Source organism: Daphnia carinata, chromosome 6 (assembly GCF_022539665.2).
Source record: "Daphnia carinata strain CSIRO-1 chromosome 6, CSIRO_AGI_Dcar_HiC_V3, whole genome shotgun sequence".
Taxonomy (NCBI): Eukaryota; Metazoa; Arthropoda; class Branchiopoda; order Diplostraca; family Daphniidae; genus Daphnia; species Daphnia carinata.
The window spans coordinates 6,673,866-6,688,974 of record NC_081336.1 but is presented as its reverse complement, the minus strand read 5'-3'; the positions used below and the strand labels follow the sequence as shown (position 1 = coordinate 6,688,974).

Here is a 15,109-nt window from a genome sequence, read left to right as displayed (position 1 = left end):
TCATCAATCGAACTTGTCGACTGCTTTTGTTTTCTCTGAATCGTGTGCTACGTTTGTTTACTGCAATTCTCTGTTTTAATCGAGTTAAAATTATTGAACGTGTTCAGTATGTAACAATTTTTAAAATGCGGAAATATCGTCAAGTGAAATGGAAAAGTTTACCAAAATCCCTTAGTCTCACTTTCTTGTTTGGGTGTGTGGAAGTTTTTGTCACTTTAAAAATTCTGTGTTATAATATATATTTTAATTTCTTTTTTAGGAGTGGTGCCGTATTAGCCTATGAAATACATTGCTTAAATCGCCGCTTCTCGTCTCTACTGTCGGATTCAGCACTTGAAAAAGAACGACAAAAAGGAGATTGTTATATCACCATTTCCCAACCCAGTGCAGAGGCTGAAATTAATGGTGTGATCTCAAAATTTATTGGTGTTGAAAAGTTGATGGAGACTCTGATGAAAGGACCTGCATCTCTTGGTCTTGATACTAATCCTTGGCACCTTTTACGCATTCTTAACTCAAAACTTCCACCTCATGTTCAAGAACACTCTAAAGCTTTGAAAACTTTAGCTACTACAAATTATAATGGTACTATATAATCAATTACTAAAATTCCTGTTTCAGTTAATGACAAGGGATTTTCATCAACAGCTGGATTATCACAGCAAATAGCTCAAGCCTGTGGCTTCAAATTGAGTGTCAAATTAGCCCGCACTAAAAATGTAAACCTAAACTTGTTTTTACGACCTCCAGCTTACCTACTTTTGACCTCTGAGGTTCGAAAAATATTTTAAATTACCTTCTACAAATTTTGAAAACTATTTTCTTATTTTTCAGCCAATTGAAGATGCACTGAACAACATTCTTAAGAAAATACCGGTAATTCATCAACAGACTTGTGCTACATATTTTTTGAGAATTGCCCAACAAATTACTGGCAAACATAAAGATGATGTGAGTAAAGTCATAAATAGATGATAGCATTTATATAATGTGATGTTTCTGAAATTTTTAGGAATATTATCTTAGATGGGATCCTGATATAGCTGGAACCATTCATCCTAGAAGCATCATTCAGATTGTAGAATTGTATCTGCAAGCTTTGTTACAGTTATCAGCCACATCAGAGTGTTCACATTTAATGGTGCAGAATGGTCTTCTTCTCACTTTATGGCGCATTGTACATGCGTTCGACAAAGAAGTAGTTCTCACAACATTGTGTACCAATATAGTGGCAAATATCTCATTATTTCCACAGTTTCACCATCAAATTTTTCAATCGGGTAAATAGGAAATCACGTTTAATTTAAACATGAATTAGCTAATGTAATGTCTTTTTAAAAAATACATAGGTTGGATAGGACTATTGGCTGAATTTTTTGGTTCTCAGTATGCTTCCCTAAATTTAGCAGCTGGAAAGGCTTTAGTGAATATGGACCAGGATCACCGCAAATATGGAGTATATGACAGATCGATTTACTTGTTGCATCCCTTATACGAAGAAGCGGACGACACAAGAAAATCTGAAGCTCGACAAGGCGTAAGCTTGTCTTTTTTTGTTTGTTTCTTAGCCTTTTATAGTTAGACGCCATCTGCCTTATGTTCAGTTCTAATATTCCAATTGATTTGTTTTCATTCGCTCTGGTTCATGGAACAAATGACGATGAAGTGGGATTTAGATGTTGTGTTCGTTCACGGTTTGCTTGGAGGTGTGGGATGGACTTGGCGTCAAAGTGACCTACTCGGCAAAAATGTCGATTACACCGATTGTTGGCCAAGGTAATGTTCTGCAGTGCCAGAGGCGATTGATCGTTATTATTGTTTCGTTCGATAAAACTCATTCAACATTAAAGCCATTAAGAGTACCAAAGAATCAAAGAGGTTGTATAAGCTAACGTTATACTAATCGATTACTTATGTATTTTACTATTTTCCCAGAGATTGGTTACCCGCCGACATCCCTAATCTTCGAATTTTAGGGATAGATTACGTGACTTCGTTATCACAATGGAAAAGTCGGTGCCCTGATGACGCCCGCAGGTAACCAAACAGCTCTTTTGTTTTATGGTTAAGAACGGAATGATGGAATAATTTTTAAAAATGGAATGGGTATAGGAGTACAATCGCTTGGAGAGCAGATCAAGTATTGCTCTCACTAAAACTCGCAGGAATAGGACGGCGACCTATTGTCTGGATCGGACATTCTATGGGAGGCATACTGCTAAAACAATTATTGGTTAATGGTAAGGTCAGTTTTTACAAAATGACTTGTTGGGATTCCAAATATCTTCATTATTCAACAGCTTCAAAATCATCTGACTGTGAACTGCAAAATCTAGTAAAGAATACCAAAGCATTGTTAATGTTAAGCGTCCCGCACGATGGATCAAATGTAGCTACATTGAATCTTCCAGCGCGTTTTCTTCTGCTTCCATCAGTCGAAGTTGAGGAATTGAGGAAAGGTAAAACAAAAAGCCATAAAGTAACTCCTAGTTTCCTCTGTCCCTCACATTAAGCTTCTGAGTTCCAGGCTCTAGTGTACTAGGTAACCTGAACTTGGAATTCAAAAACTTGTTGTCACACTACCCTATAGCGGTTGTGAGCGTCGTGGAAACCAAACCTACGATAGTACAGCCCTGGGGAATTGAAGTAAAATTTGTGGAACCAAACTCTGCAGGTACTATCAAAGAGATGCTTTTTTGAACTGTACAGATTGCTATTTTTTATTTTTTACTAAAGCAATCTATTAATTTCCTAGATTTACTTTCGTCTGGCGAAGTCCACTTTATACCTGTAGACCACTATGAAATTTGTAAACCGCTCAATAGGTACTTCAGTTTATCAGATTAGATTTCTTATTGTACAAAAAATTAGCCTTAAAACTGTGATTTCTGTTTTTTTTTCTTTACCAGAAAATCATTTATCTATCAACGACTCATCAAGCTAATTGTTGGAGTGAGAGAAGGTTCTCCACCAAAGAGCCTAGTTCAAACTACCTGAATTATTATATAGCTGCTATATAATATTTTTTTTATTTTATTTTATTTTCTCTCTTGTTTTGATAGTTATATTTTTAAACAATCCTATTTGAAAACGTGACAAATAATATAAATTATGTTCGCAGGCCAGCTGTTTATACAACTTGAGCTATGCAAGTTAAGCTCCAGAGATGGCGGGATGTACAAATAGCCAGTACGCGGCGGCACTGGACCGTTTGGCCCGCCAGAGTGCTGTGGTAACTTGAGGTTTTGTTGATTGGCGCTATTGAACGAGCAAAAATAGTGGAGTGTGCTGGCGAGTTAGTATAGAAACGCCATCTATAGAGCTTAACACGGAGCTCAAGCTCTTTCGTGCGAAGAGTACCCTCTGGTACTGCTGGTATTTTTCATGGTTGCAAGGCCACATGCAGTATAGTAAGGCATGTTACTCAAACCCGATTATCTATTTTACATCTAATGGAGGAATACAAAGCCGTAATTAACTCATCAACCCAGCTCATTCAGCAGGAGAATGTCATAATGTCCGAAGATGTTTGTCGAGATTATTTACGGAATGTGGTAATTTGCTATTATAGATTATTTAAAATCTATTCAGGAACTTAAATGTTTTTTTTAGTGTACCAGAGGCAACCGTTGTAAATACAAACATCCTAGGTGTGAAGAAGAACCCAAGGATATCATTCAACTTCGACCTGGTGGTATGGTATTTTGCCATGATTTCCAAAATACTGTGTGTACCAGGCTAAGTTGCAAATTTGTTCATCGATCACGACAAGATGAAGACTACTACAAACTCACTGGTGAACTTCCAAAACCCAACGCTGAGCTTATTGCTTCCAACGGAAATCAAGAGAGCATTTTTGAAAGGGAAGTACCACTTTGCAAAGATTTCTTGAAGCGGGAGTGTCAACGAGGGAAAAAATGCAAATTTCTACATTTGCCTGAATCTAGAGGCTACCAAAACAAAACAGAGGAATCTGACATTCCTGATGCCAAAAGACGGCACAATGAAGACCTTGACAAGCTTGAATATGGTTTCAGAATGGGAGAAAGGATGGTTGGCAATCCTTCCCCCCTGTGTTCTAATTGTAAACCAATAAGCTTTCATGCAAAATCCCATTCATTTTGTATGCATACCACTGGATCAAACCATTTAGAGTTATGTGTTCTTCATGAGGAAAACTTATTATTAAGGAAAAAAGTTGAGGATTTGAAAAAACAAGTTGGGGATCTTTTAGCGACAAACGAATTTTTACTAGAGCAAAATGCTCATTTCCGAATTCAAGGAAAATTTTCAACGTCAACCAGCATAGCTACTGTAACTTTGCCAACCGTAACCTTGCCCAGCTCTGTCACAGTTCCAGTTACAACCTCCGTAACAGCATTAGGCCCACTGGCTTCGCTATCATCGGTTCAAACTGCACAGGCTTTGGTGACCACTCAGTCGCAACCAACGTTGACTGCCTCCATACCGTTTGCTACTTCAGTTCCTTTGACTCAACCATCCCAATTGGCAACGACAATAGCCACCACTTTAGGCATTGCTCCGGTCACAATCAATCAGACTACTGCGTTAGCCACTCAAAATCCGACGCTTTCAGCTGCTACAGCGACTGTGACGTTGACCCCTACAATCAATGCAGCAGCGCTGCAGCTTCAAGGACCACATCTTTCGGATTCGGCATTGGCATTTAGTGCTTCCAATGGAGGATCTCTTGTTTCCTATCCAATCATGACCCAAAGTATCTTGGCGCCATCGGAACTCAGGTCTACGCATTGTGGCGTAGCTGATTTGTTTCGTTGAAATGTAGTCATTGTGATGCTTCTCATAACTTTTAATCCTCCGAGTCTGCTGATACTTTCGCACGAGGACGCCGAAATCCGGAAGTTATGCGTTTTTAGTTTGTTTTTTTTTTACTCATTTTCTAAAACAGGTTTTGTTACGAGATGTCCGTGTAACTCCATAATGATTGTTGTTTTCCACTTTGTTTATAGAAAGACGAGTTAAACTTCTGACCTTGTATATCTTTCCCTTTTTACGGAAATCGCTAGCAATAGAGAAATGGAACGCATCAAGAAATGGCTTTTCAGTAAATATTGTTATGGAGTTTTAATTTAACTTCCTTTGCAATATATTATGATTTGTAGGTGAACAGTTTGTACCCTAAGAAAGAAAATAGGCCACACAGACCACAAAATATGGTTAAGCAGATTCCCAAATAAATTCGGACTTGAATGTGATGATTAGAAGCCTGAAGGTAAGACACAATTTTTTCCACTTGCTTTCTAGTCTCATCAGTACTCGCAGAATTGTCGACCACAAAATGTGATTGATGGCATTTTTCGGAAAGGGGCATCTGTGAGGCAATTCTTCGCTTGGCCTCTTCTTCATCATAAGCATTCCTTTCCATCAATCTTTTCAGCTGAATCTTTTCGTCACTTTGCGTAAAATGATAAAACAGCCGTTATAAGAAAAGGTACATCAGCTAGAATATGTAAAGTAAATTCACCAAGATACTGTTATGATCTTATGAAGAAATGGCAGTAATGTTCCAGTTTCAAACAAAAGTGGTATGTCAAGTACAACAAATTTGTGGCCTTAGATCAATATTTAGATAGATCAAATAATGATGGGAAATTTCTAGTTTAAACAGATACTTGCCATTTTTGAAATATTTCAGAACAGCCCAAAACATCAGTCTCTGGATTCTTGGGTGAGTTATTTTGTTTAGAACCTTTCTTCTTTCGATATCAGAAAAAATAATTTTGCCCAGTGCCTCTCTGTTTAACTGACCATCCTCAAGAAAAACTTCATTTCCAAAAGCATCATGAATTTCCTTCCAAGCTTGCTGCCCAGGTTGGACAACTAGAGTGAAATTACACAAGAACATTTATGATAAAATTTTAAACTGATGGCTGAATTAAATGTATGATTTTTATTTTTACTAAGGCGAGCAAAGACATCTGCATCAATAACTGGAACTTGATTTTCTTTGAAGATTTTGGCAGTTGTAGATTTTCCGCTTGCAATGCCCCTTCAATAGTGTCAAGTTACCTTTATAAGTGTATGCCTTCATAGTTAACGCAACTTTTCAGAAATAAGAATTCAGCAAATTTCATAGTTAGTAGATTAACTGCACCACAAACAACTATGGCAAAAACACAAAGGTGGAAGACCTAAAACATGTTCAATTGTTTTTCTACAGAAATAAATAGTAAATTGTTCATATTCACCCTGTGATACCAACTAGAAACATTTTCAACCCTTGTTATGGCAATCCGTTTTACCCAAAAAATAAAAAAAAATATCGCCCTTTTTTTCTGTTTCACTGCTCTCGCCACCTCCCGGTCAGATTTTTAGGTAATTCTCTACATAAACATACCGAATTTTTCCGCTGCATCGTGCTAGTGCTGTAGCGTACTTTGCGGTTGCCAGACGTCGTCAGGCTATTTCGTCACACTGTGGTTTCCCCCCATCAGTCATTTGTACCAATTATAGATATTGTCCATAACAAGTCTTCCTGTTTACATTCTTGCCAGTGGTGCTGATACTTTTTTTTTATCACAACTGCTTGTTTCAGCTGTTCCAAGTATTGAAGCATTACTTATGCAAGTATTTAGAGATAGCTGCCCATTACAAAAGAAGAGCTCATCATGGTATGTTATGAAATAAATAGATTTTTAAAGAAAGAAAACTTTTAACCTCTCCTTTTCCTCATAGATGCTGTGATGGTATGTTTGCAAAACTGGAAAAGATTTTGTGCTATGGTGGCCTTAAGTATGTGCTCAACATTTTGAAAAATGTGAACAGCAAAAACAGTTGGTCAGAATTCCAAACGTCAAAAGTACTTATTTCTGGAAAATCAGTTAATCTACATCCTTATTTTCTGCTGTTCCATCAGTCACTATGCAGTGTGTTTGGACAACAGAAGCATTCTTGAATCAGACTGCTTCAGTTTATACCGAAGATGTATTGCTTGTCATGCCCTGTGACTAACTTCACAGGACTATGTTGTAAGTTAGTATGACTTTACAAAGCCAAATAGTTGAACGAAATGCAATTTTGTAAATTTTTTATACAGAATTATTATACTGCTTTGTTTCATTGTACAGCAAATTTAGACTACATGCCTAGTATGAAAGAGATCAAGTATGTTACCGAAATGGGCTATCTCAGTTCGCGACTTCCGAACCCCTCAGTCTGTCATTCTGATGCAGGGGTCCTGAAAGAAGTTGGAACGTTTTGAACCGTCTCATCCAATAAGTCTGTCTCTTTTTTTGTGCCTGGAAACCCATGATTACAACTAATTAAAATGCTATTTATTGTGTTATTTGCATAGGTATTAGAAAATAGGTAGTCGCTTAATGATTAGTTTCTTCACTGCCCGTCAACTTACCATCCAAGCAAGCACTATGTCTGTCAAACCATTAGCTGAATATAGTTAATACCAGTAGTTCACAAAAACAAGAGGTAAAGAAGGATTGCACCGATCCTTATTGAATATATATTGATAGGCAAACGTTTAAAAATTGATTCATGTTTCGTTTTCTTTAAATAGGTTAATAATCATACTGAATCAAAAGAGGTATCTAGTCGAACCAAATTTCATAATGATAACGGTTGGAAGCCCGAAGGAATTTTTGAAAAATGCTTCGTGCCCATTACCTTCAGTCGTTGCTGCGGCCCGAAAACAAAGTATTAAAAGTTATAAATTGAAGTGCATATCTGGGCTCCCTTCTTTTCTGTGGCCCCGTTTCCCCTAGATTTGTAATAAGCCCGTAGGGGGTCATGCCCCTACTGTGATCAGCAGTAACGGTTGTGAGTGCGCTGTCCGGAAAGGGGACGTGGGGGTCCCCCTGGCTCTATGATATCTTTTGGAGGGCTTTGGGGCTACCCACAAATCCGAATTAACGGTTAATCGCTCACGTAAAAGCTTGTCCGCAACCTTCGCTCTTCTTCCGGCTTCTCTTAGCCACGCACCGGGTAATCTCCCCGGTGAGTCAACTGAGGTAGTGTCTCCCCCTACCTTGGTTGACAGCAACTTTGAAGTCGGCTATTTTGCCTTTTCAAAGTTGGAAGTCTTTAAATTGTGCAGAGTATTGTCAATACAAATTCTTTAAAAAAATTTACAGATTTTGTGTCTTTTACTTTTGTGGTGTTACCCTGCACTTTTCACTATTGTGAACATTCCCTTATTCATATCGCAATGTGAACTTATTGGCGTACACATTATATTTTCAATTTTTGCTGTTCTCGATAATGGTAGAATATTTCGTTGTTAGACGACTTCATTGTTTATGATTCGATGCACTTTGATCTCACTTCATGGAGATTCTACAGCTTTTAGTGCATTTATGATATTGATTAGTATACATGCATTGTATATGAATTTTGACGTTTTGAGTTGTATATATTTATTTTATTTCATTTTGACTCTTTAGAGGATTGAACCCTTAATTTCTGGCGTACGACGCTGATGCTCAACCATAGAGCCATGAGTCTTGCAAGTTAGTTAACTATTTTTCCATATGTTTTGAAGGAAACCTATATGCACTTGTAATAATATTGTTGTGCGTCTCAACGCAATTTAATATTTCCATCTCGGATTGTCACCTATGAATACAATAGAATGTTTCATTTTTTGTACAAAGAAATATTATCTACATTGGCAACCCATTCTCAATCTTCTGTCACAGAGGATCCAGACGAGACTCGAACTCTTAACTTTCAATTCCCGTAGTCACACGCTCTACCTCAAAGCTATTAGTATTACGTAATTTCCCGTGGCGTGCCAGTACGAAGTATAAAGTACAAAGTAGTATTATAAGTATATGCTACTCGCGCGATCAACCAATAATGAAATAGCAAAACAAACACGAAAAAAGCCGCCATCCCATTTTATTTATGATCAAAATGCTTAAAATGTTTGGAATATTAATGTTCGTTTTTTACTTTTTGCCAAGTTGAAAAAAAAAAAAATAAAATACCGGAAGTGACCGGAAGTAGCCGATATCTCCAGAAATACTGGGCCCACAACAAAACAAATATGATTTTCGTGATTCTCGTGAAATTTAAGTTGTGTTTGACCTATTTTGACCCGTTTTTGGCGAAAAGTCCAATTTGGCCAAAACCGCGATTTTTCCTGAACTATAGTTCAGGGAAATTTGCGATTTTTGACGATTTTCGGGTATTTTCTACTGACACATGGATTCGACCCCAAATTTCACGAGGATTACAAAAATGTGGTTCTTTTTTCATTCTGACCAACAGATAGTGAGTTATTAGGCATTTTCAAACCGGAAGTTGAACTGAAAGTTAAAATTTCGAAAATTTAAAAAATGAACTATGTTCTCCTTTACAAGTTACAAAAGATCTGCGTAGTCTTAAACGTAAGCTATAGTAAATTAACATAACATGGCTTTTCAAAGTTCTTAAAGTTCAGTTTTAAGGTACGACCTGTATACCACTTCAAAGCACTACCCTACACATAATAATCGAAGCAAATGTTTCAAAACCTCCCCTTAATTTGATAGCCATCAGAATTAAGGTGATAGTGAAACAGATATGGTTATTACCGGAAAAAGTAAACGGGAGATCCAATTCTTGCGGAATATTCATAGCAAATAGCACATCTTGTTAGAATTTCTTGAAGATTCAACAAAAAATGTTCTGTTACAGACTGTGAATATTTTGTTGCATTGGGAAATGAGTGCTATCCATGTAGTTTTTGCATTAACATGCAGGCATGAACATCTGCATTTAAATCCATAAATAAGTTACAATTGATTCACAAAGTAATAAAATCATGCAAAAAACCACGATATGTGCAGAGTACACAACAGAACACATCTGTTACTTTTAACTCCACTACTCGATATGTTTACTAATAAAGCAGAATAAGATTAATATGTTGCAAATGTAGAAGTAGTAATTAATCATCTTAATAATCCTGAAAATTGGCTTTTGGTTGTAAAACACAAAAGCCATCAATTTTCACCAAATATCATGCATAGTTCTTCTTGTAACACGGGCTTTACCCAGAATGATACAACATGAGACCTGGTTTTCCAAAAGTATGTTAATATTACCTCATTCTAAGCCCAAGTGCAACGGCTGACATTTCGTTTAGGTAACGAAGCAGTGCAATATTTGCATATGGATAATAGCGGTGTAGGTAAAAACAACAACAAAAAAACAGAAATAACGATACTGTTCAGACGAGGGAAACTCAAATACACGTTGTCAACGTAAAAACAAAGTAAACAATGAGAATCACATGACAACAAAAAACAATAATAGTTTGATTTCAGACGCTAGAGGCTGATGAATCTGCAGCGCCATCTAGTGGAAATATAGTTTGGACAGGTTTTTAAAAATAAGCCCGACTTTTTGGCTTGGCCGGTAGATGGCGATAGCAGTAAACAGAAAAAAGACGATATTTTTTTTTTTTTTGGGGGGGGGGGGGTAAAACGGATTGCCATAGGCTATAATCAAAATTGGACGCTGATTTTAAATCAATCCTTTATTTTGTCCTTAAACCACTCGTTTTTAAAATAAAACAAAAAGTGCTGTTAGCGCAGCAACTTAATTTTAGGTTAATTCAAAACCTATAAGCGCAACGTCAAAATAAACCCGATTTTCGTGATCCGTGATCAATTTCGAATCAGAATGATGTATTTTAAACTAAATCTAGAATTTGATGAAAATTGAAAAAGTGAGAAGGCAATAGCCTTCTCATTTTGACGAAAATCATCAAAAAGCTAAACCTCTTAGAAATCAATAAAAAACCACACATTGGGCGCCAAATTGAACGCTGATTCTAATTGGCATGTCAGTTTTACCGTTGCTTTTAAAGTTTTTGAATTATGCGCAGCAGCATCTGGTGGAGGTGGACTGATATGAGGTTCGCAATTCTAACATCAAAGTCTAATTATTCGCCTTTAATTACGGATTCAATAAGGACTTAATAGCATACGTTTTAGTCGGAAATCTGTACATTACAACAGTTCGCATTTTTAATAATTTAATTGAACACCCATCTGCGACCTATGATAAGCCGGAATTGATGGCAGCACTCAGTAAATAAAAAAGCGAGCTCGTGAATTCTGAATCGAGTTTCATATTGATAACAAAAAAAAAATGGATCGATTACATGGGTACTGACAATCAATTGATTCTGATCAAGTTGAGCAGTCTGATCATAACCGAAGGGGCACGGATAGAAAAAAGATAACTACTCATCAAAAGCTGTTAAAATGGATGCATCAACCATCTTGTTACATTTTGTTACCTCTACGCTTTATAATATGAAGTGGCAATTGGTGGTTTCGAATAAGAGATTTGATGCGTTCAGAAATGTGGATTACATTGCGCGTCCTGTTTCATTGAACTCATTTGAAGAAAAAAGAGAGGCAAGAAAGAATTTTCAGCAGTAACAGGGAGGGTAAATACAGAAAAAAGAAATTAAAACAATTAATGGTTGGATGAAAATTAGATTTCCACGGAAGAATAAAAAAAAAAATGATTTCAGGAACCCATTTTGAAAAAATCTGTCAACTTTGTTAGCATGGCAACGACGTGCGATAATTTGAACTGATTGATGAAAAATTAGCGTAGATAAATTGCTGTAGCCATTTAAACTTGCCTTACTTACTGAACAATTAAGTACAAGAAGACACCCCCACCGTATGCGAAACAGACGCTAACGTAGCCGTTCTACGCTTGTTTTTTTCCGTTTTATCTATATAGCTCTGTTTCCCAAAGAGCTTCCGCTCAACAAAAGGTTGATCAATACTCATTAAAGGCAGCAGGGAAGTCTTGATGTTTAGGTAAATGCAAGGGAACAGAAGTTCTTGTTGGGCTAAAAGCTGCTTAATTCGATGACGTTCTTTTGGGGCTTCAAAACAAGCAGGGCAGTTCTCCGGAATTACTGGAAGACGAGCTTCGGTAGCAAAATGCCGCAATTCTTTTTCGCGAACGTAGACAAATGGTCGTATTATTTTCAAGTCTCTCTCTCGATTGGCATATGCAGCTTTCATGGTTCTGAGTCTACCATTGTGGAAGGTCGACATAAGAAAGCTCTCAGCTAAATCATCTAAGTGCTGGCCCAAGGCTATCACATTGAAGCCATGATTTCTTGCAGTAGCATAAATGCGACCTCGCTTTAGCCGACTGCAAAAGCTGCAAATGGAATCAACGTCTGGGATATCCATGGCTTTGGTGATGATGCCTACAAGAAGAGTATGAAAATACTTTAGGTTGAAGTGATTGCTTGTTAAATGTTAAGTACATTGTCTTTCATAGAAGTATGGAATTTCAAGCTGGTTCATGTATGGAATAAGTGGAGACGGGTCATATGACGAGCTGCCAGGATCTACAGTCATTGCTCCTATTTCAAATTGGATGCCAAAACGTTTACTCTGCTGTTGGTACTGGCGAAGAGTGTGGAGTAGGGTGAGAGAGTCCTTTCCACCCGAAACACAAACTAGTACACGATCTCCATTGCTGATCATCTTGTAGCGAAGAAGCGCTTCTAATGTCGGTTTCATAATGTTTTTCGTCGGTGACATCCAAAGTCGTTCACTGAGGGAAATTTTTCGAACAGATTTTGCGACAGGCATCTCCGATTCCTCGTCTTCGTCGTCCAAAACAAGAACACTACTCAAGAAGGTTCCCGAATCGCTTAGGTAATTCTTGCTATCAAGATCCACGACATCTTCTTTTTCTCCCCAGTCGTTCTCTTGCATAGGTTTGTTTTCTTTTATAGGCAATTTAGGCCAACTACTACGCGCCGGAATGGTAGAGTAATGCTGTAAGCTGTACTCTTGGGTTTCAGACGCATACTGCCGTGGCGTAAAGGGTGCCTCAACCTTCGGGAATGTAACTCCATCGAGAAGGTCTTTGGCTTCACTTGGCAAAAGGAACCAACGAAGTTCAGCAGCTTCTGCATTGAAGCTTTGGCGCTGGTCCGGAATGATTATTATCGAGATTCCTTTTGGTGCTCGTTCGAAAATTTCTTCGCCTTTTTGTAAGCAATCGGCGTAGTCAGTTGGAGCACTTGGGGCGTCTGGATCTTTTGGACGGCGTACATGCATTTGGCCAAAGTTGAAATCGACATTACCAAGCCATTTCCGGTTTTTGAAGGACTGGAGTTTAAATCGCACGATTATTAGACAGTAAATTCTAAACCATAAGAGAATTACTCACCAGCTGTGTATGATGATGCCATTCTCCAGTTTCAGAATTCATTTGATAATAAGGTAAGAGTTTCCAACCGTTTTTGGCAACACAGATTACTGCATTAATTATAAAACTGATTTCGGAATCGGAAGCAAAGTAAGGCAAATTTAATCGTGCGAAACCAGGGCGCAGAATTTCGTAGCAAGAATGTTCTTCTTTACGTCTTAGATGTGTTCGGTCTAAACGACTGTCTTCGACGAGAATTTCTTGATAACGCCGAGCAAGAGATTCGTCGATTCCGAGCAAATCCTGAGCGTAAGGTCCCGCGCATGCACAGCCTCCACGAGCTTGTATTCCGTAAACATCATTCAGCAAAGCACAAACGAAGTTATGGTGTAAATAGTATCCACTTGCAAGATGCCGGACCATGAAAGAAAAAACAGCTAAACGCGGTGCTTTAGTACTCCCGAGTATAACGAGTTCCGGTATGGCTTCCCAGTTTGCATAAGCAAGTTGTACAAGAGCATCTTCACGTGCCATGATCCATTCAGGCGTAACACTTTCTTTCAGTTTTAAAACTAAACCAGCTCGAATGCTTTCCACGATAGCTGGCGTCCCACCTTCTTCCCTCATTTCCTCATCCCGCAAGTAGAGATGAGTCTCCCTGTCAACGAAGAACACAGTCCCTCCTCCGGCACCGTTGGGGATACGGTTTTGCAGAAGAGATTTTTTTACAACAAGAACACCCGGTGTTTGTACACCACCGACGAATTTGTGCATCGAAAAGTAGAGGGCATCTTTGTGAGCTATACCAGATTGGTATTCAACAGTAGTAGGATTCATGGCCATCTTGACATAGGGGGCCGCTGTTGCGTAATCCCAGAACGAAAGTGCTCCGTATCGATGGAGAAGTGCCGTTATTTGCATATCCTGATACAAAGTACCAGTGATATTTGATGCGGCAGAAAAGCAACCAATCATCTTCCGATTTTCTTTCCTTGCTGTCTTTAACGAGCACTCAAGTTCATCCACATTTAGAAGACCATCTGAGCTCTCCGTAATGCGAATGACTCTGTAGGCGATTTCCCTCCATGGTAAAAGATTTGAGTGATGCTCATTTGCACCAACTAGTACCTAAATAAAGTCATTCAGATCATCGGTAAATGAGCTCCTGTTACAAATATTCATTTTTAAATAGTTGGCTAACTTACTATTGGTGGTTCTGTTAAATGAAGTCCATTGATTAATTTGTGAACTGCTCCAGTACAACCACTGCCAACAAATATCACAGCATCATCCTCAGACGCTCCAAGCCCATTTCGCAAGATTTCTCTTGACTCATGTCTAAAAAGAGTTGTTTGCAAGGAAGTTACTGAAGTTGTTGTATGAGTGTTTCCATAAGTTGGCAGAACCTCACTAGTAATATAGTTTTCAATACAGTGTAAGGATTTTCCTGAGGCAGTGTAATCACAGTAAACAATTTGTCTCTTTCCAAATGGACTCACAAATTCATTTTGCTTTCCAATTACATTTGTGTTGATAAAAGTTGTTAACTTATTGCCTTTATCAAAGTCAAAATCATCTGAAGAAGTTGCTGATGTGTGATCCTCCTGTTTTGACGATAATAGGTGATGGTTGTCAAGACTATGAGAAGTGGATTTGTCTAAGTCAAACTCTGCACGTGACTTATAAGCTTCGGACAAATCATAAAATTTCCTATCCAGAACTCTGTTGGCACATCCCGCCATTTTCTCTTATTTAGCTATGCTAAATCACATATACACCTACAAATTACTAAATTACTTCGACGTGGTTTACAGCACGAAAAAAATGTACGTTGAATCTAGTCTACTGTGGTAATGTCTAACAACTGCTTTGCGTCCACGTGTTTACATCAGCAGACGACCGTAAACTTACTTCTTTTTCAGTCGCT

General features: G+C 38.0%; 4 protein-coding genes and 2 long non-coding RNA genes across 8 annotated transcripts; 4 read left to right on the top strand and 2 right to left on the bottom strand.

Moving 5' to 3' along the window:
- On the top strand, positions 1-3,103 carry LOC130702356 (protein SERAC1-like). The gene is made up of 13 exons (XM_057524035.2): positions 1-193; positions 260-585; positions 649-773; positions 835-951; positions 1,013-1,280; positions 1,350-1,537; positions 1,667-1,776; positions 1,936-2,037; positions 2,113-2,240; positions 2,301-2,459; positions 2,528-2,674; positions 2,756-2,825; positions 2,910-3,103. The coding sequence occupies exons 1-13, from the start codon at positions 126-128 to the stop codon at positions 2,995-2,997; spliced, it is 1,896 nt and encodes a 631-aa protein (XP_057380018.1). The 5' UTR covers positions 1-125; the 3' UTR covers positions 2,998-3,103.
- Positions 3,104-3,395: 292 nt separating this feature from the next.
- LOC130702365 (zinc finger CCCH domain-containing protein 10-like) lies at positions 3,396-5,091 on the top strand. The gene is made up of 2 exons (XM_057524048.1): positions 3,396-3,554; positions 3,613-5,091. Exons 1-2 carry the CDS (start codon positions 3,453-3,455, stop codon positions 4,798-4,800), a joined length of 1,290 nt encoding a protein of 429 aa, XP_057380031.1. The 5' UTR covers positions 3,396-3,452; the 3' UTR covers positions 4,801-5,091.
- LOC130702378 (dephospho-CoA kinase-like) lies at positions 5,092-6,298 on the bottom strand. Its single transcript, XM_057524060.2, has 5 exons — positions 6,231-6,298; positions 5,943-6,031; positions 5,659-5,862; positions 5,507-5,594; positions 5,092-5,435 (listed from the first exon to the last, which is right to left on the bottom strand). Exons 1-5 carry the CDS (start codon positions 6,251-6,253, stop codon positions 5,132-5,134), a joined length of 708 nt encoding a protein of 235 aa, XP_057380043.1. The 5' UTR covers positions 6,254-6,298; the 3' UTR covers positions 5,092-5,131.
- LOC132088019 (uncharacterized) lies at positions 5,429-5,946 on the top strand. Its single transcript, XR_009421085.1, has 2 exons — positions 5,429-5,567; positions 5,642-5,946. It is a non-coding gene; the product is annotated as an uncharacterized LOC132088019 (long non-coding RNA).
- A 121-nt stretch (positions 6,299-6,419) lies between the features above and the next one.
- LOC130702395 (uncharacterized) lies at positions 6,420-8,084 on the top strand. 2 transcript variants are annotated; one of them, XR_009004298.2, is made up of 6 exons: positions 6,420-6,653; positions 6,718-6,819; positions 6,899-7,010; positions 7,110-7,260; positions 7,337-7,467; positions 7,556-8,084. It is a non-coding gene; the product is annotated as an uncharacterized LOC130702395 (long non-coding RNA). The 2 variants fall into 2 exon arrangements; XR_009004297.2 differs by having other exon boundaries at positions 6,718-7,010.
- Positions 8,085-11,121: 3,037 nt separating this feature from the next.
- LOC130702345 (uncharacterized) lies at positions 11,122-15,033 on the bottom strand. Of its 2 annotated transcripts, none has more exons than XM_057524020.2 (4): positions 14,388-15,033; positions 13,204-14,310; positions 12,287-13,142; positions 11,122-12,226 (listed from the first exon to the last, which is right to left on the bottom strand). In XM_057524020.2, the coding sequence occupies exons 1-4, from the start codon at positions 14,922-14,924 to the stop codon at positions 11,658-11,660; spliced, it is 3,069 nt and encodes a 1,022-aa protein (XP_057380003.1). In that variant the 5' UTR covers positions 14,925-15,033; the 3' UTR covers positions 11,122-11,657. The 2 variants fall into 2 exon arrangements, with proteins under 2 accessions (XP_057380003.1, XP_057380004.1); XM_057524021.2 differs by having other exon boundaries at positions 11,123-12,226; positions 14,384-14,489.
- Positions 15,034-15,109: the final 76 nt, after the last annotated feature.

Bases quoted from the DNA above. Each gene is read 5' to 3' on its own strand.
- LOC130702356 (XM_057524035.2), top strand. From the start codon at position 126: ATGCGGAAATATCGTCAAGTGAAATGGAAAAGTTTACCAAAATCCCTT. The intron at 952-1,012 runs GTGAGTAAAGTC...TGAAATTTTTAG, and splicing joins CTGGCAAACATAAAGATGAT to GAATATTATCTTAGATGGGA. The intron at 1,281-1,349 runs GTAAATAGGAAA...AAAAATACATAG, and splicing joins CCATCAAATTTTTCAATCGG to GTTGGATAGGACTATTGGCT.
- LOC130702365 (XM_057524048.1), top strand. From the start codon at position 3,453: ATGGAGGAATACAAAGCCGTAATTAACTCATCAACCCAGCTCATTCAG. The intron at 3,555-3,612 runs GTAATTTGCTAT...TGTTTTTTTTAG, and splicing joins GAGATTATTTACGGAATGTG to TGTACCAGAGGCAACCGTTG.
- LOC130702378 (XM_057524060.2), bottom strand. From the start codon at position 6,253: ATGTTTCTAGTTGGTATCACAGG. The intron at 6,032-6,230 runs GTGAATATGAAC...ACACTATTGAAG, and splicing joins TTTCTAGTTGGTATCACAGG to GGGCATTGCAAGCGGAAAAT. The intron at 5,863-5,942 runs GTAAAAATAAAA...ATTTCACTCTAG, and splicing joins AGATGTCTTTGCTCGCCTTA to TTGTCCAACCTGGGCAGCAA.
- LOC130702345 (XM_057524020.2), bottom strand. From the start codon at position 14,924: ATGGCGGGATGTGCCAACAGAGTTCTGGATAGGAAATTTTATGATTTG. The intron at 14,311-14,387 runs GTAAGTTAGCCA...GACTTTATTTAG, and splicing joins ATTTAACAGAACCACCAATA to GTACTAGTTGGTGCAAATGA. The intron at 13,143-13,203 runs GTGAGTAATTCT...TTTAAACTCCAG, and splicing joins GGCATCATCATACACAGCTG to TCCTTCAAAAACCGGAAATG.